This window comes from Triturus cristatus, chromosome 12 (genome assembly GCF_964204655.1).
Source record: "Triturus cristatus chromosome 12, aTriCri1.1, whole genome shotgun sequence".
NCBI lineage: Eukaryota > Metazoa > Chordata > Amphibia > Caudata > Salamandridae > Triturus > Triturus cristatus.
This window is the reverse complement of record NC_140595.1, coordinates 602,515,463-602,538,166: the sequence shown is the minus strand read 5'-3', so window position 1 is coordinate 602,538,166 and position 22,704 is coordinate 602,515,463. Positions and strand designations below refer to the sequence as shown.

General features: G+C 47.5%; 1 protein-coding gene across 5 annotated transcripts in view; it reads right to left on the bottom strand.

The window, feature by feature from the left end:
* The window catches only part of TERF2 (telomeric repeat binding factor 2), a 454,983-nt gene extending 432,719 nt beyond the window's left edge, over window positions 1–22,264 (bottom strand). For 3 of the 5 annotated variants that reach the window (XR_014972241.1, XM_085638739.1, XM_085638740.1), the window contains exon 1: window positions 22,057–22,263. Coding sequence is in view for 3 of the 5 variants with exons in the window: in XM_085638739.1 (XP_085494865.1) it covers window positions 22,057–22,216 (160 nt within the window). In the remaining 2 variants the exon portion in view is untranslated. Of the gene's footprint in view, window positions 1–22,056 lie in introns of all 5 variants that reach the window. The other 2 variants (XR_014972240.1, XM_085638741.1) reach the window with 1 other exon arrangement.
* Between the last annotated feature and the right edge of the window lie 440 nt (window positions 22,265–22,704).

Below are 22,704 nucleotides of genomic sequence, written 5' to 3'. Positions count from 1 at the left end.
TCCAAGATTCCTTATGGCCTTTCGATGAAGTAGGTTTTTCCCTGAAAATCACTTTCAGTTCAGCTGAGAAGTCTATATTCCAAATGCACGCTTCTCAGCTTTTTCTTTAGCTCATCAAACGTTTTCAGCTAATTGTGTATCCGCTGGATGTAGTCTAGGAAGAACATCACATGAAAGGATTTATTTGCATACGGCCCAATTGTTGTCCAATTGATGGAACCATATCTCTGTACCTGCAGCTGGAGTTTGATGATGACAAGGTGGGGTGGTGAACCTGTGGGAGGGCATGACATCAGCATCCTGTGCGCCCTCGCCACCACAAAGCAGGAAGAGATGAGTTTCTTCCGCCCCTTTCTTTAGGCAGGTCCCTATGCATCTATTCATTCTTCCAGCATTCTAGATGTACTCCACAGTTGCAAAATCGTAGTTGCAAAATGCAGGCAAACATAGTCCAGGTCAAAAGGTAAATTCTCTAAACATAGTAACAAGTGCACTTCAGAGAAGGATGTAGGTCCAATTGGCACCCTCGCCACTCTGCCAAAGTAACCACTGATATGGAGTCCTAATTTAATGTAGACCTAATGGATGACTAGATCACCCTGATTGTCCAATCATGCCTGGAGTCAACGTAGTTACTCTAAACATCCAATGAAAGTTTCAAATATGATGTGCCTCAGGCAGTGTTGCCTCCAACAATTAATTACACCACATGGCTGACAAACCATAAGCAAAATAAAGCACCTCACAAATAAGGTAGGAATATGCCCACCCTTAGGCAAACTGGTAGGTCATACAGCCATCCTCTACTTTATGCAGAAGTTTCACCTGGACCCAGCATTGCTAAGCAAAACATAGCAACATTCCTGAGTGGAACAACGTTATTTGCGGACATGCATGATGGTTCAGGGATGCAGGTACAAATGCATTCAGCAACAATACAGAAGGGATGGTGTGCACTGATCACCAAAACCACAATTGATAAAGTACATTGATAAATTCACACTCCCATTGTCATATGGTTCAAAGGTTTTTCCACTGTGTTGTCTAAAGTCCGCTCTGTATGATGCAGAAATCCCTTGGTAAATGATTTAATGTGGGAGAGAGGATCTTCAAAAAGATAGAGACCGAGGTGGTTTAAACTGGTAGTTGAGGTGCTTCTGAAGAAATAAACCTTATGCAGTAAACCTCAAGTCTGGATCTTGTTATTGGATAGTAGTATCCATTCAACATCTGCAACAAGGGAATAATTGTGCAACCTGTGTGTAAAACTTCCTTTGTAGCCACATCTTTTGAAGCTCGGCACGACCAACTGCAGGCTCCTCATGAGCAGAAGGACTGTGCTCTCTTCATCTTTTATGCACAGTATATCGCATGGAAATATTTATCCATGCCTCTGACAGCAATTAGCATGCTCCTATGGCAGCAACCATCACGCTCCTCATCCTGCCGCCATTGCATACAGAAATATGAGCCTCGCATCTTTACTTATGCTGGTGCGGTGTGACAAAAACCTGTTGTTATGCAAGGGTCACACTGGGGGGCATTTTCGGAAAGATTTCGGATGCCAATAAACAATTTTGTGTCAGAAGCTGTCAAGAATTCCTGTCATACAAGGGAAACACGCCCTTATGTAAACAGGAGAGCTGTTACATAACTCAAGGGAAACACGCCCTTATGTAAACAGGAGAGCTGTTACATAACTCAAGGGAAACACGCCCTTATGTAAACAGGAGAGCTGTTACATAACTCAAGGGAAACACGCCCTTATGTAAACAGGAGAGCTGTTACATAACTCAAGGAAAACACGCCCTATAAAGGGAGGAACCGGGAGGTACAAGGCTGTCGGATATTGTGTTTACACCGACGTACCTGCTTCGTGAAGAGCAGTGTTCCGGAGTGGTGCTCCAGTAAGGCAAGAACGGAGGTAGGTCGAGTCGTTACTCCCTGGGCCGTGTCTTGCCCCATCGTCACCTGTGAAGGACCCGGAAGCTCTACCGGTCAACCATTGAGCTTCGCTTTTTGACTCGGCTGAGTCCAAGCGCAGTGGCGCTTTTGCTGGTTGGAGTCGTAACTCCCAGCCCGACCAGAGACACAGGGACTGCCAGCTGTAACGCACACCAGGAGGTGTTTGCCGCGTTACAGACTCGGAAGTCCACAGGATCGATTGAGCGGCTGCTCTCGGTTCAGTCTTCTTGCTTGTGATTGGGGTATCGGTGACGCATCACCAGGAGGTGACTCCGCGTCCCGGTGCAGTCTGAGGAAGAGGTTGAGCGGCTGCTCCCTTCAGGTAGAGACCCCGGCTGGGTGTTTCCCTGACTCCTCGATTCTCCCCAACACTCTTCGTGCCCCTCACAGCCTACCGATTGGCATTGTCGGCCATTTCATTTCTGCCCTCTGTTGGCATACGCCGGGATCGGCGTATATGCAGAGGACGGTTAGGACCATCCGTGCTGTGGGCTGGTAACGTACTTAGCCTGGAGGATTCCAGTGACTATAACTTTTGTTTGTTCTTTGTATTTTATTTGCCTTCATTAAAAGAACTAACCCTTCACAAGTGGTTGCGTCCTCATTGTCGTGTCTGTTAAACGATCCTGAGACGTTCAGGGCGTTACAAAATATCCGACCTTAATAACACTAACTGTCTCCCGGTCGATAACAGACATGGCAACACTTGATGATGTGCTGGCTGCTTTAGCGGCCATGCAAGTTGAAGTGGCTGCCTCTAGGCAAGAAACAGCCGATGTAAAAGCCAGACTGGATGCTATCCAATTGGACCCGCTCACGCCCAGCACCTCCCTCACGAACCAGACCCCTGCGGTAGTAGTGGAAATGCCGGTAGCCATCCCCTTGGCAACACCAGAGAGGTACAGTGGGGATCCTAACACAGTGCAGGTATTCCTCACACAAGTGGCGCTACATTTATCGTGCAAACCAAAGGCGTTCCCCACGAGTCAGGCTCGTGTGGCTTTCCTTATATCCCATTTGGCTGGAAACGCGGCACAATGGGCCGTACCTCTGGTGAGCAGGGACGACCCCCTCTTATGTGATTGGGGTGCTTTTCGCGAGGAATTCCTGAAGGTATTCGACAGAAGGGCTGACTCGTACACGGCGGACCGTGAAATGCTTGAGTTGAGACAGGGATCCAACGACCTGGTGCAGTATCTCAACGCGTTCCGAAGGCTGGTTGCGGAAACCAAGTGGCCTGTTGCTAAACAGACGGCGCTCTTCCATCAAGGGCTGTGCGATGAGCTCAAGGACGCCGTGGCTCATATTGACCCTCAACCCAAGACATGTGAGGGCCTTATCAACCTGGTATTACGGCTGGAACATAGGCTAAGTGAAAGAAAGGGGGATCATGGGAGAAAAGGAAAATCCCTTCCATCCTATGTGACGGTGGGAAGTCCTGAAACTTCCACCGCATCCAAGGGAGAACCCATGGACATCAGCGCAATACGAGCGAGCCTCACAGCCACGGAGAAAGAGTCACGCCGTAAACAAGGATTGTGCCTATATTGTGGCAAAAAAGGCCACTACGTACGTGAATGCCCTGCCAAACCGAAGACGTCACGTTATCGGGCCAACCGGTCGGTAACAGCCGTGGTGGACATACCGGCGGAAAACTAGAGGACTCCAAGACCAGAGAAGGGGCATCTCGGAGTCACTCATCCATCCCTTCACTTTCCAACTCGGTCACTAAGGGACAACGACACCTGTTTATCACGGTGCACGTGGGAGTGCATGACCAGTGGATACCCGTTGTGGCCATGGTGGATTCAGGGGCCACTGGCATGTTTATGGACCACAACGAGGCATGCAGGCTAGGGCTTCTTCCCAAAGCAGTACCCGAAGACGTCTATGCGGTAGACGGAAGGCGATTGGTGACGGGGCCCATCGGACAGCACACGGGGCTCCTTCCGATGAGATATGGGAGGAACCATTTGGAACAAATCGATTTTAACATCATCCGAGCGCCCCAATATGGCGTCATATTGGGATTGCCGTGGCTACAGAAACACAACCCCTTTGTGGATTGGCCAACACATCGCATCGAAATGACGTCACCGTATTGCATCCTGCATTGTGGAATAAGAACGGAATCCCTTGACGCAGATGAGAGCGGGAGTCAGACGGTGGCTACAGCGGCAGAAAAAGATGTGGCTCTCCCCCAGGCTTATCACAGTTTTGAGGATGTATTTGATGAGGTGAAGGCGGAAGTGCTACCACCACATAGACAGTTTGACTGCCAGATCGACCTGGTGCCAGGGGCTAGCGTTCCCAGCGGCAGGCTGTATGCCCTGACGGAGCCTGAAAACGTGCATCTCCGGGGGTACCTGGATAAACTCCTCAAGCTAGGATTCATCCGCCCGTCCAAGTCTCCGGCCGCCTCGCCACTCTTCTTCATCCCGAAGGCTAATGGGGAGCTGAGAGCCTGTGTGGACTTTAGGGCATTGAATGCGATAACCATAAAAAATCGGTACCCCTTGCCTCTCATCAGTGTACTTCTGGAACAGGTCAAGAAAGCTCGTATCTACACCAAGTTGGATTTGAAAGGGGCATACCATCTGGTGCGCATGAGGGACGGAGACGAGTGGAAGACCGCCTTTAAGACCAGGTTCGGCCTTTTTGAGTACCTCGTCATGCCGTTCGGTCTGTGCAACGCCCCGGCAGCCTTTCAGTACTTTTTGAATGAGGTATTCAGAGAGGAGTTGGATATCTACGTGGTCGTATATATCGACGACATCCTCATCTATTCGTCCAGTGTGGAGGAGCACGTACACCACGTCAAAGCTGTGCTCCAAAAGCTGAGGGAAAACATGCTGTTTTGTAAACTCAGCAAGTGTGACTTCCACGTCACATCCGTGGAATTCCTCGGAGTGATGCTGAGTCCAGAGGGACAGGAGATGGCAGAACGAAAGATCAAGGCGGTGAAAGAATGGCCGGTGCCCCAAAGCGTGAAGGACGTCCAAAGTTTCATTGGCTTCGCCAACTTTTACAGGCGGTTTATAGATGGATTTTCAGGAGTGGTGGCCCCAATCACACAGCTACTGAGGAAGTCCAAGGAGTTTGTCTGGTCCCCTGAAGCGAACAAAGCCTTTGAGGCCCTGAAAAGCGCCTTTGGTAAGGCGCCGGTGTTGGCTCACCCCGATCCGGATCTCCCCTACGTGGTGGAAGCGGACGCGTCGGATGTGGCGCTGGGGGCTATCTTGTCCCAACGCAACCACGACACAGGGGTGCTTCATCCCGTTGCGTACATGTCCCGCAAACTCAACGACGCCGAACGCAACTACCATATTGCGGAGAAGGAGCTTCTCGCAATCAAGGACGCCTTCACCGAATGGAGGCATTGGTTGATGGGGGCAAGACATGTGGTATCGGTGTACACGGACCATCGGAACCTACAGTTCATGACGGCCACTAGACACCTTTCTCCCAGGCAGCTGCGGTGGATGATCTTCTTTGCGGGGTTCAACTTCCGCATCACATATCGGCCGGGGACGGAAAACCGGAAGGCGGACGCCCTGTCCCGTCAATCTGCAGTTAAGGAACCATTGCCTGCAACCGAGCGTTCCATCATTTCCCCGAGGATGGTATTGGGGGTTATCCAACCGGATACTTTCCTGAGGGGAATAAAGAGAGGGATCAGGTCATTCGCATGGCGGAGGTGGCTCCTCAGTCACAGAGAATGGCAGCTGAAGGACGGGATACCCCTGAAGGGCAGGTGCCTATTGATACCCACGCCTAGGCTAAGGAAACAAGCATTCATCTGGTGCCATGACTCTCCATGCGCAGGTCATTTGGGCTTTGAAAAAACGGTGGCTAGCATGGGACGGCATTTCTGGTGGCCAACCATGAGAGTGGATGTCAGGAGGTGGGGACAGGAGTGTCCTACGTGTGCTACCATGAAGGCCGACCATGGCCGAACCCAAGGGCTCTTACATCCACTTCCGACCCCGGATAGACCATGGGATAGCATATCACTGGACTTCGTGGTGGGCCTACCGGTAGACCAGGGGATGACGGCAATACTGGTGGTGGTGGATTACTTGACGAAAATGGGGCACTTCATCCCCTGCAAGAGAGTCCCTACGGCCGGGGAATTGGCGTCACTACTCCTAAAGAATGTGGTACGACTGCATGGATTACCTGGGGTGATCGTGTCGGACCGGGGGTCGCAGTTTACTGCGCAATTCTGGAAGACTTGGTGCACTGCGCTGCATGTTAAGACCGCCCTGTCCACCAGCTACCACCCTCAAACGGACGGCCAAACCGAGCGCCTGAACCAAACGCTCAAACAGTATCTGCGATGTTTTGTGGACCAGGGCAGGGAAGAATGGGTCGACTTGCTATGGGTTGCAGAGATAGCCTATAACAACGCCACTCACAGCTCCACACAGTCATCTCCGTTCTATAGCAACTATGGCCAACATCCCAGGTTCTTGCCATTTCTACATCCGTTCAGAGAGGACAGGATTCCCGCCACAGCGGACAGGGTGGCACACATAAAAGACACGTTGATGCGCTCAAGGGCTGTCCTAATAGAGGCCAAGAGAAGATACAAGGCTGCGGCAGATAGGAAGAGAAGGCCCGGGCCACTGTACCGCACTGGAGACTACGTCTGGATATCCACAAGAAACATGAGGTTTCGAAAGAACAGTGTGTTCCATCCCAAGTACATGGGCCCCTATCGAATTACCAAGTGTATGGGTCCCGTGAACGTGAACGTGTGCTTGCCCCAGTCCTTGCGGATACACCCTGTCTTTCATGTATCATTGCTCAAACCAGCACCCTCCAAGCCGTCTGGGACACCTAGGCCGGTATGCGTGGAGTCGGAGGTGGAGTATGAAGTGTCGGGCATACGGGCGTCCAAATGGCGCAGGGGGAAGCTGTGGTACCTGGTTGCGTGGAAAGGCTATGGCCCGGAGGAGCATTCATGGGAACCGGCTGAAGGGGTTCATGCTCCGCGCTTGGTCTCCTTGTTCCATCGGCGTTTTCCTGCCAGCGCTGGACCCGTGGGGAGCCGCTGAGAGGGAGGATGTACTGTCAAGAATTCCTGTCATACAAGGGAAACACGCCCTTATGTAAACAGGAGAGCTGTTACATAACTCAAGGGAAACACGCCCTTATGTAAAGAGGAGAGCTGTTACATAACTCAAGGGAAACACGCCCTTATGTAAACAGGAGAGCTGTTACATAACTCAAGGAAAACACGCCCTATAAAGGGAGGAACCGGGAGGTACAAGGCTGTCGGATATTGTGTTTACACCGACGTACCTGCTTCGTGAAGAGCAGTGTTCCGGAGTGGTGCTCCAGTAAGGCAAGAACGGAGGTAGGTCGAGTCGTTACTCCCTGGGCCGTGTCTTGCCCCATCGTCACCTGTGAAGGACCCGGAAGCTCTACCGGTCAACCATTGAGCTTCGCTTTTTGACTCGGCTGAGTCCAAGCGCAGTGGCGCTTTTTCTGGTTGGAGTCGTAACTCCCAGCCCGACCAGAGACACAGGGACTGCCAGCTGTAACGCACACCAGGAGGTGTTTGCCGCGTTACAGACTCGGAAGTCCACAGGATCGATTGAGCGGCTGCTCTCGGATCAGTCTTCTTGCTTGTGATTGGGGTATCGGTGACGCATCACCAGGAGGTGACTCCGCGTCCCGGTGCAGTCTGAGGAAGAGGTTGAGCGGCTGCTCCCTTCAGGTAGAGACCCCGGCTGGGTGTTTCCCTGACTCCTCGATTCTCCCCAACACTCTTCGTGCCCCTCACAGCCTACCGATTGGCATTGTCGGCCATTTCATTTCTGCCCTCTGTTGGCATACGCCGGGATCGGCGTATATGCAGAGGACGGTTAGGACCATCCGTGCTGTGGGCTGGTAACGTACTTAGCCTGGAGGATTCCAGTGACTATAACTTTTGTTTGTTCTTTGTATTTTATTTGCCTTCATTAAAAGAACTAACCCTTCACAAGTGGTTGCGTCCTCATTGTCGTGTCTGTTAAACGATCCTGAGACGTTCAGGGCGTTACAGAAGCATTTAGCACAAATTGTACTGGACGATGTACACGCATCCGCGGAGGTACATTTCTGTTATGGATCAAGTGAAACATAAAAAGAGGACTATAGTAAGTGCTCTGGTTTGACCATATTAAGCAACTGAACAGGAAGGAAACATCTAAACTACATCGATTGTGACTCTTGTTATATGAATAGAGCATCAAGAGTGACAACACAGATGACTGCTAAATACATACTAGCATGTTTGATACTTGAATTGGTATCCGAGACCAAAGTCGAAGAGACAATTAAATACTTACATTCTGTAACGTTCTTTCTGCTGGATACTCCATCTAACCATAGATGCATCACCTTTAGACTATTCACAGGAGACAGACTGGATCTCAGGAAGTTTCCCAACAATGCTTTTGCATGCTGGTAAAAACAACAGTTCATGGACAGAATGCAGAACAATGTCATACATTCACCCCAGTACAGAGATCTGGGCCTAAATCCATTGTTGTTTTGCTCACCATTCCATTCCAGTTTGAACCCAGCCATATGCAAATCAGTCTTGACCCTGTTCCTCATGGGAACAGTCCAGCCCAAACTGCCAAGCCAGGTCCTCCCTACTCTGGAAACAAGCATCCTAGGACCGGTTTCGGGGTTTCACCCCTCTTCAGCCAGGATAGCTTGATTCCAGTGGCATGGAGAGCACGGGACCCACGTCTGGGCATACCCGTCCCACTCGGGGTGACAAATGCAAAAACAACAGTTGATGGACAGAATGCAGAACAATGTCATACATTCACCCCAGTACAGAGATCTGGGCCTAAATCCATCGTTTTTTTTGCTCACCATGCCATTCCAGTTTGAACCCAGCCATATGCAAATCAGTCTTGACCCTGTTCCTCATGGGAACAGTACAGCCCGAACTGCCAAGCCAGGTCCTCCCTGGACTGGAAACAAGCATCCTAGGACCGGTTTTGCTTTGCATGCTGGTAGGCGGCATGCACTGTGATGACATGCCACCCCAGAAGTGATAGAGCAGGGCCACATATAAGTGCGACCTCTTCGTGCTGACGACAGTTTCTTTGTTCTTCTCCCTACCACACTTTCAGACATGGATCACTTCTACAAACTGTTGAGGACAGTGTAAAGATACCCAACATGGGACCTTATTAATCAACATGGATTATGAGGTGCATGAGGTAATACAGATGGAGAAGTTATGGAATCTACATTTCCTTCATGAGTAATAAGGCGATGAAATGCAACATCTCACTACTGAGGACTACTGACTATTTAGGTAAGCTACTGAGGCAGCACAAATTCTTAAGAGTCCTGACAGACACTAGCCCTAAGCCATTGCCAGAAGCCATTATACTTCTATCTACAGGCCTTTTCTATAGCCAGACACGCAGGTGCACCAGAGAGTAGCTTAAGAGAGGATCGCCTCCTAATTATCCTCTCACCTGCGCTCAAATTAGTCGGACCTCCCCATTTGTCTGATCCGCTTACTACCAACAGCAGGTGTCATCTTCTGGGAAAGTTTGCCAAAATCGAAAGGTTACAATGCCCCTAACCATTGATGGAGGTGCAAAGAGAGATGTTAAGTCATAAGTTTGAGGGCACCAATTGTGCCATGTGTGAGCAACAGAACGAGTGTTAATGTATCTTGGTTGTTATGTGTTTTCCCTACTGGATCAGGGGTTGTATATACACATATCTAAATATGGGACTTATTCAGCACGTGACTGCGTCCCTGGGAGATGCACAGGGTTCGTTTTCTTGGCATGAAATCAAAATGGTTGTACTGAATTCACATATTTTAAGTATACCATATAAACTGAATATACATAACATGCATACAAGGAGTTCTGCCCTTTGCCGGACAGGTTAGCACAAACACCCATATACACTTACCACAGTGGATTCCGATGCACTTTGTTAGAAAAAACAGATTACAACAGAAGTGATGGCACACGACTACAGGCATAAGTGACATCACAGGCAAAGTCATAGGTAAAAATTGAAATCTCAAAGTATGTCTAATAGAACAAGCATTGGCATAGCTTTTGGGACCTTATAAGTATTTAGTTATGCAGCACAATATCCTTGGTGTAACAACATCAACTGTTGCATGGCTAAACACTTATAAGGTCCCAAAGGCGAGACCTATTGGCTATGCCAATGCTTGTTGAAACTTCACTCAGGTTCTGACCCTGTGAGGGCCTGATCCCAAGGGCTGGTGACTCTCCTGCTGCTCTGGCTGTCTGGGGCATTAGCACACGGTTCACCTCAGTCCAACGCAAATGTTTTTGTGTCCTGACTTGCTGATCACAGAAAGTAAATGCATCACTTTCATGCAGTTCTGTAGGTAACTCATATAGCGTGAACATAGCTTTCAGGAGCAGCCTGGTGCTCTATACAGACAATGGGCCCCGAGGGGGCTAATAGGCTGGGGGTCGGTGCTGCATTGGCGACTAAACCAAGCCTTTGGGCTGTGTTACATGTAACCCTCCACGGGGCATAAAGCTGCCGTTGCAAGGCATCACCAAAATGCTACTCCAATAGTACTGCAATTATTGTCAAAATTATTTTTCTTAAGACAGCACTCGTTCTGCAAATCCTTGTGAATGTGTGTAATGCAGGGACGGAAGCCTGCAAGGGACAGCAGACCTGTGTACCCGCTTCCTGTCTACATTGAGCTGGTACTGGGACCCTGTCGGGTCATCAAAGTGACATCCCTAGAGGGACTCCAGGGGACAGGCATGAGTTCTTGGGACCGCCCCGTCAGACTGGGACAAAAATTAAGCCCCGGCTCCAAATAAAAGGTGACGCCCCATTAGTGAATTAGAAACCTAAAAAGTGTCCCATGCTTACAAATTGGGGCAGTTTTGAACTTGAAAAGACACACTGTATAAGTGTTTTACAAGGTGTGGAAGGATCCAGGCATTTGAGCTTACTGCAGATGCTCGTTTTAATATTAGTAAAATCAACAGTAAAAAACAGTCCACCAGATCATAAAGGGGGTCCACAAACACCCCAAAAAACGGCCCACACACGGAGCTGACAGGCCAGCCTGTCTGGCACTGCCTGTCTGACCCTGGGTGCCACTTACTCAGTGGAAGCTGTCCCTCACAAAACGATGTTTTCACGTTACTATATTGCGTTTTTGTTTTGCCCCAGTAAAGCCTGGCACTTTCAACAGCTGAATAAAGTCTGAAGCACCGGACCTGAGGCTACTGACCGACTCGAAGCCACATGCATGGAATGTTTTTGTGCAGGATGGTCATGGATGCAGAATGTTGCCCTTTCCTCGTTTGACATGGTTGCCAGTGTTTTGGCACAGGTGAGATGACAGACAGCAGATTCTGGGAACTACCTGCTGGAGATCGCAGATGTGGTTCCCAAGTCTGTTGGAGCTATAAATAGATGCCCTGATAGCACTTCCAGTGAAAACTAATACTCTTGACAGATTGCAGGGGTAGTTTCATTGTCTGGTCCTAGAGGATCATCTCGGGTTGATGGTGTGGGAGATTTCACGGGATGATGGATTAACCAACGAATTTCGGTGATCTCTGCAGGCCTCAACACGTCTGGGCAGAGAATATATTCTAGAGCAGTGGTTCTTAAGCTATGGTCTGGGGACCCAGGAGGAAATGGTAAAGTTGGTTGTAGAGAAGCACCTGGATGCAGTGAAGGCAGGAGTTGTTCATGTTCTGGATTTTCTGTCAGAAAGGACTGCAGCAGGGCAGGCCTATAAAACAGTGAATACCTTCAGGTCTTTAATTTCTGCAGAATGAGACCCAAGTAGGTGACACTTTTGGGTGTGAAAACCCATTAAGGTAATTAGGCCTTCTAAGTCTCCAGAGCCTAGAAACTCCAGCCTCTGGTATGTGGATGAGGTTTTGAACTTGTTGTTATCATGGAGGACAATTAGTTTATATCTAGGAAAGAACCGTTCCCAAAATTGGCTATGCAGTTATGTTTGGTATTGTGTTAAATTGTGTATGATGTTAAGGCACTTGACCTTTCAGAGCTTATGTTTGAGCCAGATGGAGTATCATTCACCATTGTGAGGAGAATGAAGACCAACACCAGGTCCATTTCCATATCCGGTATCTGAAGACAAACCAAAATTGGGTGTGGTTACACGTGTAAAGGCCTATGAGAACATGACTGCAGAAATGAGGCAGAGGGGAGAGAGGCAATTACTGATTGCCCTGAAGAAAACTCTCAAGACAGTCTGATTTCCATCCATCAACAGGAGGTAAGGTGGATTATGCAGGAAGTGAGTATCGAAGTGTCAAATCTTGGGGGAACATTTAGCAAGAGGGGCAGGGGCTTCCAAAGCAGTCACAGTGGGAGGCCGACTAGAGGACATTATGAATACCACAGACTAGTCTACGGAGCTGACCTTAAAAAAAAACAGCTTATTTAGTTGGTTAGTAGACTTTGAACATGCATAATTCGCGCGTGCGTTGCTGCCCTTCAATGTAAAAATTCCTTTCTATCAAGAAGGAAAGTTTCAGTTCTAAAAAGGAGACGGATGCAAGGATTATCCCACCCAAGAAACTTATTTATTTTATTTATGAAGCTTGTAAAGCGCACAGCTACCTCCGGCGGAGGTGTCCCGGCGCTAAGATTACAAAATTATCCCCAAAAAGAGTAACCAGTCATATCCCACAGAGGGACAAGGAAAATGCGAGAATCTGACAATGCCAGGCCCTAACGCTTAGAGAACAACCAGGTCTTAAGTTTGCGTCGAAAAGCTTGCTCCGATTCGCAAAACCTGAGATCAAGGGGAAGGCTGTTCCAGAGCTTTGCGGCAGTGACGGTGAAAGATCTGCCGCCACTCCGAGAAAGCTTGAATCTTGGTACCATCAGAAGACGAAGGTAGTTGGATCTTAGATGCCTAACTGAAACAGAGATTTTAAGACGCTTTCTCAAATAAAGCGGGCCAAGTCCATGAATAGCCCGAAATGTCAGGGTCAGGATTTTGAAATCGATGCGGCGTGAAATGGGAAGCCAGTGAAGGTCTTCTCGGTAGGCTCTGACTGAAGTACGGGCAGGGATATTACCAATGAGCCGGGCTGCCACGTTTTGAACTATTTGCAGGCGGTTGATAAGGTATAGAGGGGCACCTGCATAAAGACTGTTCGCATAGTCCAAATGGGTGGTGATAAGAGCCTGGACCACAGTTTTGCGTGAAGATTGGGGGAGGAAGGGGAAGATTTTCCTGATCATACGAAGTTTGGAGAAACAGGCCCCTACCACTTTGTTGACTTGTACACTTCCAGACAAAGAGTTGTCAAAAGTGAAGCCAAGGTTACGAGCTGCCTGAACAGGGGTGGGAGGAGGATTCAAGATGGTAGGCCACCAAAGGATAGCAGGGGGGGGGGATTTCTTGCTGAAGAAAAGAACCTCCGTTTTGTCGGTGTTAAGGGCAAGATGATTAGCTGACATCCAGGTGCAAATGTCGCCAAGGCAGTTTCTAAAGTTGGAAAAGAGGGAGTCAGAATGGTCTCGAAAGGAGAAAATAAGCTGAGTATCGTCAGCATAGGAGACCACCCTGACACCCCAGGACTCAACTACCTTGGCCAGAGGAGCCACATAAGCATTGAAGAGTAGAGGGCTCAAAGCAGAGCCCTGGGGCACTCCGCACAAGAGGGGTTTGTCCTCGGATTCAAAAGGGTGCATCAAAACCCTTTGAGAACGAGTAGACAAAAAAGAAGTGATCCAGGCCAGCACTGTCCCACCCACCCCTAGCTGTTGTAAGCGGGTGGTAAGTAATTTATGGGAAACAGTATCAAAAGCAGCGGATAGGTCGAGGAGGACCAACATGGCCTCCTCGCCCCTATCCACTGATTCCCTGATGATTTCTGAGACTTCAAGCAACGCTGTCTCAGTGCTATAGCCGGTTCTAAAGCCGGACTGGGAGTCGTGTAGTAGCTGGTTTGACTCAAGGTACAGTGCCAACTGTTTCTGTACCACCTTCTCCAGAATTTTGGCAGGTTTAGGCAGAAGCGAAATGGGTCGATAGTTGCTAAAAAGAAAAGGATCGGCACCGGGTTTTTTCAGTATGGGGACAATCCTGGCCTGTTTCCAAACTAAGGGAAATTGGCCACGCGACAAAGAGGCATTCCAGATGGAAAGAAACGGGTTCACTAGAATGGGGGCGAGAGTGCTCATAACTTTGGCCGGGACTGGGTCTAGGGGGGAACCAGACTTGACGTTGTGTAGCAAGCCTAACGCAGGGTCTGGAGTTAGCTCGCAAAAAGAATTGAAAGAACAGGAGAGGGGACAAGAGCGATCTTCAGAGTGGTCAGGAGTCGTTGCTGCAAAGGAGGAAGAAAGTTTAACTATCTTCTCTTGAAAGAAATCAGACAATCCATTGCAGAGATCTTGAGTGGGAGTACAGAGGGATTTTGAAGCAGGGGGGTTTACGAAATCTTTCACAATGGAGAAGAGGGTTTTAGAGGAATTCTGCGCCTGTTGAATAAGATTGGAAAAGTAAGCTCTCATAGAAGAGCGTTTAAGTTTGTGGAAATGATTTAGGGCAGATTTGTAAGCCGATTTGGCTAAAGGATCATAATTTACTCTCCATTTGCGTTCCAGCTGCTTACACTTGCTCTTTTCCTCACGCAGCAGAGGGGAAAACCAAGGGGCAGAAGGGCGAGATCTGAAGGAAGTAAGAGGAGCAAGAGGGGAAACAGAGTCAAGCGCATCGGAAAGAGACGAATTAAATCTCGCAGTTTCAGAATTGAGGTCTTTTAGATGGTTAAAACGAAAATGGAGATGAGCTTCCACAGAGTCACAAGTAACTTTGGCCCATTTACGTCCTTTAACTCGATTAAGGGGGATAGGGGGAGGAGGGGTGGGGGCCAAGAACGAAAAAGGAATGAGAAAGTGATCGGTCCAAATCAAAGGAGTGGGGGGGAGGGTGGAGAGGGTAGGATGATTGGAAAAAATGAGGTCAAGTGTATGGCCAGCTATATGAGTCGGGTCTGTCACAAATTGGGACAGGGTGAGTCCTTGTAAAGTTTCTAACAAAGAGGAGGCTAGAGTACAGGAAGGATTGTCAATATGTAAATTAAAATCTCCTAAAACAGTGAAATGGGAGTGTTTAATAGAATAATCAGCGATAGAATGCATCAAGGTAGTAAGAGAGGAAGAGGCAACGGCAGGGGGGTTATAAACCAAGATGCCAGCACAGATGGTCCTGGCAGTGTCCAAGATTTTAAAATATGCGGCTTCAATGAGACCTAAATTGGGAATTTTTGTGAGGTTTAATTTGAGATGGGATTTAGCAATAATCGCAAGACCCCCTCCGGTCTTAGAATTGTCTCGATTAATGCCAGTAAAACAATAACCAGGGGGTGTAGCTAGAGTGATATCCGGTTTAGAAGAGTCTTTTATCCAAGTTTCAGTAAGAAACAATAAATCCCATTTGTGGGTATCAAGAGATAACCAGATATCATGGGCGTGGGCTGGAAGAGATCTACAATTAACTAATGCGGCTTTTATGGTGGTGGGAGGCTGAACATTAACAATTGGGGAGAGTAGCGGCGCTTTAGATACCACAGGAAGTGAGAAGTTGCAGTAAGGGCAGGAATATGCAGTAAATTCCAGGCTACAAGTATTACAGCCGCTAGCGGGGGCGCAAGTGGCAGGACGGAGGTGAAGCAATTGATCTGAGGACCAGCGGATTTTAGGGGCGAGTGGAACAGGGGTGCTGGCGCTAGGCGCGAGTCCGGCGCGGACGGGCGCAGACGGGCTTGCCTTAGGCGCGCCTTCGGCGCGCCAACGGCGCGCCCGCTGCGCCCGCCCGCTAGGAGGAAGAGGAATACAGCAATCAACAGGTGAAAGGTAATGACTTTACTTTTGCAAAGTAGGAGTTAGAAGCCACTCTTCAGCCCATGCAGAGTATTTAAGAAACTTTTTGCAGAGGTTTGTAAACTATGCAGCTGTTGATGGATAATGTTGCAAATCCATAAGTCTGGAAGAAGCTGCACCATCGCATGATTCTAGTGGCCCTTGGTTTGGGGGAAATTGGCATCAGTAACCAAAGTGGGTAAGGGGAGTACACTGATGGGAGTATCAAAGAGACAGTAGTCTTGCTAATAGGGAACATGAACACAGAAGTAGGGAAACAACAGATACATGGGCAGAGAAAGTAGTAACGAATGAGGGGAAGAGATAGCAACTACAAAAGTGGTAAAAGCAGTTGGAGCCACAGAAGTGGGGAAACAATGTCACCAAGAAAGAGGGGAAAGAGACAGCAGACATGGAAAATTGAACAAAATCTGGAAATTAGTAATTAATGTAAAAGTCCTGTGCACTTTCCAGGGTAGAGGTTTTTGGTGTACGTGGAACTGGGTTATGCATGATGTAAAACTTTCAGGTTCTGAGGTACAGCTGATATTGTGATTTATAATTATGTTAATAGATGAAAGAACTGCATAACAGGTTTGCATTGCCTTTACTGGGTACAGAGCAGATGAATGGCCAGTGAAAGTATAACAGGATAGTACTACCTCACATGAATAAAGCAAAGGAATAGACAAGGGGCATTATATTGGACTAGATGATGTGATTAGTGGACAACACGGTTATTTCGTTGCATTTGAATTTCCCTGTGCTTTCTATAAATGTAGTTGCCTGGTTACCAAAGAAGTGAACTTTGATACAACTGCTATATAAAATAAAAGGTAGTAAGACATGCATAATCCTTGCTTCTGTGTCCTTATCAGAACTGAAACTTTCCTTCTTGATAGCTAGGAAATTTTACATTGTAGGAGAAACGACTTGTATGAGATCTCTTAAACGTAAACATCAGTTTATATGAATGGTAATAAATATATTAATGACAAAGAAGGAATTGTTCTTTCCACCCAGTTTGTAATACATTTAAATACGTACGGTTTGGGTTTCCTGTTACAGACCAAAGAGCCCTTGGGATTTTAACGCCATTGGGGATTCACTTATACAGTAATAAAGCAATCAACAGGTGAAAGGTAATGAGTTTACGTTTGCAAAGTAGGAGTCAGGAGCCACACTTCAGACTATGCAGAGTATTTAAGAAACGTTTTGTAGTGGTTTGTAAACTATGCAGCAGTTGATGGATAATGTTGCAAATCTATAACTCTGGAAAAAAGTGCAGCAGTGCATGATTCTACTGGCCCTTCGTTTGGGGGAAATTGGCATTAGTAACCAAGGTGGGTAAGAGGGGAACACTGATGTGAGTATCAAAAGAACAATAGTCATGCCAATAGGGAACATGAACACAGAAGTAGGGAAAGTGAGAGAAACAACAGGAAAGTGGGCAGACAGAGCAGCTGCAGTAACGAATGAGGGAAAAGGGATAGCAACTACAAAAGTGGAGAAAGTAGTTTGGGGCCACAGAAGTGGGGAAAAGTTGTCGCCAGGAAAGAGACAGCAGACATGGAAAATTTAAATAAATCTGGAAATTAGTCATTACTGTAAAGGTCTGTGCAAAAATAAAGCAATCAGAGGCCAAAAGCCAGACAGATCAGAGGACTGTGATTTTGAACTGCGCAAAAAGCATCAGTGACAAAAGTGGAAAAGGGCAGAAGTAGACAAGACCATAGGCAACTTTTGCTATAATCGCAGCACCCGTAAAGCGCGGATGCCGCGATAATAGCAAAAGTAAAGAAATAGAGAAAAACATCTATTTCTTTACTTTTGCTATAGTCGCGGCACCCGCGCTTTACTTTTAATGTTAAAAATAAAGCGCGGGTGCCGGGATTGTAGCAAAAGTAAAGACTTGGACACGGACAGGGCGGAGCGAGTGGGAGCGTGGCTGCAAAAGTGAAAGCAGCTGCAGCGTCCACACGCTTAATGACCCGTGAAAGACAGATGGCGGTTGCGCGCGTGAGCGCAAGCGCTAGGCCAGCCATGGCAGCATTTTTTAAAGCCCTTACTAAAAGTCTAGTCAGATCAGCGCATGCGCTGGGTCAGACGAGACCTAAAAAACACTAACAAGACCACATAAAGCAAACCTATGACCTACAGTGCAGAGCTTCGTTGTGTGCAAATTGGTTCCACCTCTTGACTGGAGAGGCTACAACAGAGCTTCACTGGTCGAGATATGATAGTTAAACGTAGCTTCAGGTAATATTGTCTGTATTCATTTTTAACATGACATTTCTGCATTTATTTACTTTAAAAATCAGTCAGGAATCATTAAGGCAGCCCTAGAAAACAACTGAAAGCGCTTTCTTCCTACATTCACGGGTTTAAATATTTAATGATAAGGGGAAAAGACTGGTTTTCATTAACTTGTATACCCGGCTGGGACATTAAAATACTGGTCATGCTGGTAAAATAAACAAACCTTTGTAATGCAATAGGTCTCGCATTTATGCGAGTTTAAGCTATTGGCATTGTAAATGACAATGCGTTTTATTTAGGTTTCAAAAGCCAAAACATAAATAAAAGGGACTGTCATTTACAATGCCAATAGCTCAAGCTCGGGTAAATGCGAGACCTGTTGCATTTCGGCAGGAGGGTAGCAGAGTCAGGAGAAGACCTTTCCACATGGGAGCCGCCGAGATGGACCTGAGCCCTGCCTTGACGTATACAACATAGAAACTATTCTCAACTCTCGTGCCCCTTGCTAAACAAAGGCATACGATACCACACATCTCTTTGCTAATGTATGTTTATATGAGCGTGCATGGAGGCAGCCAAAAAGAAAGCATTTTGCCTGACAAGCAGCAGAAAATGTTAAGACAGCATACGTCAGTTTCACAATTCGAAGTACAGAGACAGCTGCAGCTAATGTTACTGGACAGAATGTGTAATAATCCTATGTGTCATATAGGCGGCTGTAATTACCGCTTGAAAGATGGCGTAACGCGGCGAGCCAGTACCGGGCAAGAAATCATTCCCATGCTGACAACGCATAAACGTCCGCCCCTGGAACACAGACATGTGATTTTCATTTGTCATAATCCTCACTCGATAAACATTGAAGTAGTGCCATCTAGTAGCCCAAATGCTCCCGGGTACCATGGAGGCTCGCCGAAATGCGGTGTGCCCCTCGGCATAGATGAGCAGAACCGATCGAGGCGGCCGCCCTTACCGCCGCATGGACCTTTGGCTGCAATTGTGGGCAAGACAATCCAGGGCAGGGACCACATCTGCAGTGAATGCACAACGTGGAAATTGCTCAGACAACAAATAAAACATCCCCTTTAGACAAGAACTACCACAAAGTCATATACATTTGCTTGAGTTGAAGCCAAGCTTCGCTGCCGATTCCCCCTAATTGCACCTCGCGTGTGAGGCGGCCGCCATTACTGCAAACTAGCACATCACGTTGAATTGCATGCACAACAAGATAAAACATTAAAATTTAAAACTCAGACAATAAAATAAACGCTTACAATAATAAACTGCCCGAAGCCATAATGACCATTTGCTTGCGTTCGACCATTACCACCAAGCGCTGCAATCGACCACCCATACGCTGTCCTGAACGAGCTCGGGGCTCATGCATGAAACCAGACCAATGCTAGCCGGATGGCGGGGAGTTCCGAGCTCTCAATGTGCAATTTTTAAACATTTTAGAACATCAGATTAAAACCAAGCGCTGCGGGTAGCCTCACGGAAACGCTGCCCTGAACTGACTCGGGACTCGTGCATGAAACCAGAACAATGTTCGTCGACTTGCGGTGTGTTCGTGCTTCCGCTATGCAACATTTAAACATCTTTAAACCTTTAATACCTCTTTGAAACCTGGAAATTCAGCCCAAACGCTGCAGGTAAACTCGCAAACATTGCCCTGCCTTACTCGAGCGTAGAACCAACAAAAACAATGCACTGGCCATCAGGTGCACCGTGAAACGCCCCCTATGGGGCTCGAACCTACAACCTTGTTATTCTGAGGGCCACACTGTAGCTGCCTGAGCTACCTCGTACATGAGATGAAACAAGTAACTCGGTTGAAATAGCCATCAGCATGTGAGAACTAGCATTATTACCTCGTACAGAAAACAAAACATTATACGTTTTAAATAGCCGTTAGCACGTGAGAACAACATTATTAAAGTATTAATTATAAAATAAACGCTGCCGTGTTATATCACGCTTGCCCTCCGGTCAGTGTTGAGGAAGCTGGTGTGGGCCTCCCGAGCCATGACCTCGTACCCTTGCCGTCGTAACAAGCAGCCTGGAGATTGCTGCTTTAAACGCCTCGCGTAAAACAACGGCCCCCCAGCTGCGCAACCAAAGGCCTGCATCGGCCATCCGATGCACTGCGAACAGCGATGTCCACCCCATCGTTAACCATCCTCTTTGCTCTGACCCCCATTGCTGATCGCCGCAAACTCACATCGCCATTTCGAGCGGATAAGAAGCTGGCTGGGAGAGAACATGCAGGCCTTACGCTGCGTGTGTCGGGAGAGAAAGCTAAGGGGCATCGGGGCTGCCTAACTCGTATATCCCTGTATTAGAGGTCTTAGACGAGCAGCAGGCAATGAAGGAAGGGTGGCAATTTGTAAATACACCGCTTGATAAACAAAGTGTTATACCAAACAACAATGTCTCAATGTGGATTTCATTGTAAGGACCAGTTGTGCAAAAGCAAACCATTAAATAGTGAACTTGTTGGAGGAGTAAATCCACATAGGAAAGACACAGGGAGACGGAAGGTTTAGAGTTACATGTATTCAAAATTACTCAGCACATGATGGACATATTACATCATATGTACAGATCATATGGACAAGAAGCACTGCGTGACATTTACTGGCAATGTAACCAACAGAATACTGTGCACAAGTGCTCAGTGAAAATTGTGACGGCGCAAGTGACACATGAAGTGGTATATACAGCGGTGAACAACGGGGCGCAACAGAGAGAACAATGGAACAATAAGTCTGACAAATTTAGGGCATCGAAACAATTAGTGCTAGACATTTACAAGGAACAATAGATCGAATGCCCGTGGCAGAAGAGCGCCAAAATTAACGCTGTTGAAGTCGACGGCGTTTCGGCCTGTAGAACTCTAGGCCATCATCAGGACTGGTTACATATACTTTGGGGCAGTGTTGAGACAGAACGGAGGAAGGAATCAACCAGTAGGGCACGGCCTCAGGGGAGTACAAGAGGTCCGTGAGTGATAAAAATGAATTAGGAGAGCGGAACGCAACCCCGTCAATCGGTAATAATTGGAAGGTGAATGAATCGGCCCCAGGGAATCCGTGGCGTGTCAACAACCGACTTGAATCAGGCAGTGATAGTAAACAAAGTGTGGCGTCCGCCATTACATGACCACGCACAACAGGGGGCTTGGTAAACAAGAAGTAGTCCCTAAATAAAAAGATAACAGCCCACCAGCGGAACTAAACTGTGGTTGGTTGGTGCTGCTTCCTGCGAAACTAAAGCAAAACGGAAGTGACGTATCAGATCGAAAGCCAATGATAAGCCAGCTAACAAGAGCAATGCCAGAGTTAACCAATGGCAGGCTGCAGGAGAAATTACCCTTGATATTGTGTTTACTATAGGTCTTGCTACAGCGCATACGCTGTCTAGGCTCGACCTAAAAATAATGGCAAGGTGCCAAGAAAACTACTATGTGCATATCATATTTAATTCCACCTAGCTGAGTGTGAGCCACAGTCTAGTGAGAGCAAGAGGCAACCTCCAAATGTTTGTCCAGCTAGAGATTAGGGAGACTATAGATCTCAGGAAACGTGCCATCAAGTGTTACATATAACTCCTTCTACTACTTCATCCTTAAACACTACCTTTATTGGGCAAATCATTCAATACAGTCACGAGGACGCAACACATTATTTGTCCTTCCTAAAGGAAAAGTCTACTGTCCTGCAGCACTGAACACACTGTTCCTTCATTTTCTATCTTCGGATTCTCGGTACTTATTGCAATCACTTCAGCCCGATATTCTGCCGTTTTCTGCAACCAAATATTAATTAAATCGGTTCTCTATAAGGTGTTTTCTAAACCCAACTAAATACTTGTTTCCCACTACTAGGCCACGCCTTCTAAAGCAACTCCGTCCCAGGCTCCTCCCCTCACCGGAAAGGACGTTGCGCAGTTGGTGGAAATCCCGGTGTCGCCCTGCTTTGAAGGCGTCTAGCGCACAATGGAAGTAGTACTGTATAAGCCAGCCGTTTACCACCCTTTCTTCCAAGTTTCGCCGCTTCACCCGCCGTACAGCCTCCTCACTCCCCGCCATGTCAGAACTACAAAAACCCGCGCAGGAGACCTGGAGAGGAAGTGACGTCAGTCAAAACATAACGTCTCCGCAAACGTAGGCACGCCGAACCACACAGAGTTTACTACACCGAATCGTTGTGTGGCTTTGTTCGCCTAACGTACATGGGATAGAAGAAAACTGTAAAAAGAAATCTAAAATAGCTTCTTTTTTGCTGCATACAAATCAGGATTCTACTGCTGAAACCGAACGTGTTGGCATCCAATAAATATGTGATGGTATCGAATACATTAAGAATACATTAATTTTAGCCGAAATGGTTACTGCTGGCACGATGGACAATTATAGAAGCAAGGCGTGGCAAACAAAAACTACAAGCTGTTCTGTTTTTTGTGTGTATGATATTTACATTTCATATCTGTCCAACTTTTTAAATCGCTTGAGGGTGATCTATGCTGAGGTCAGGCTTCTTGTGAGCTTTCCTCGTTGGGCATAGAACACTGGTTGAA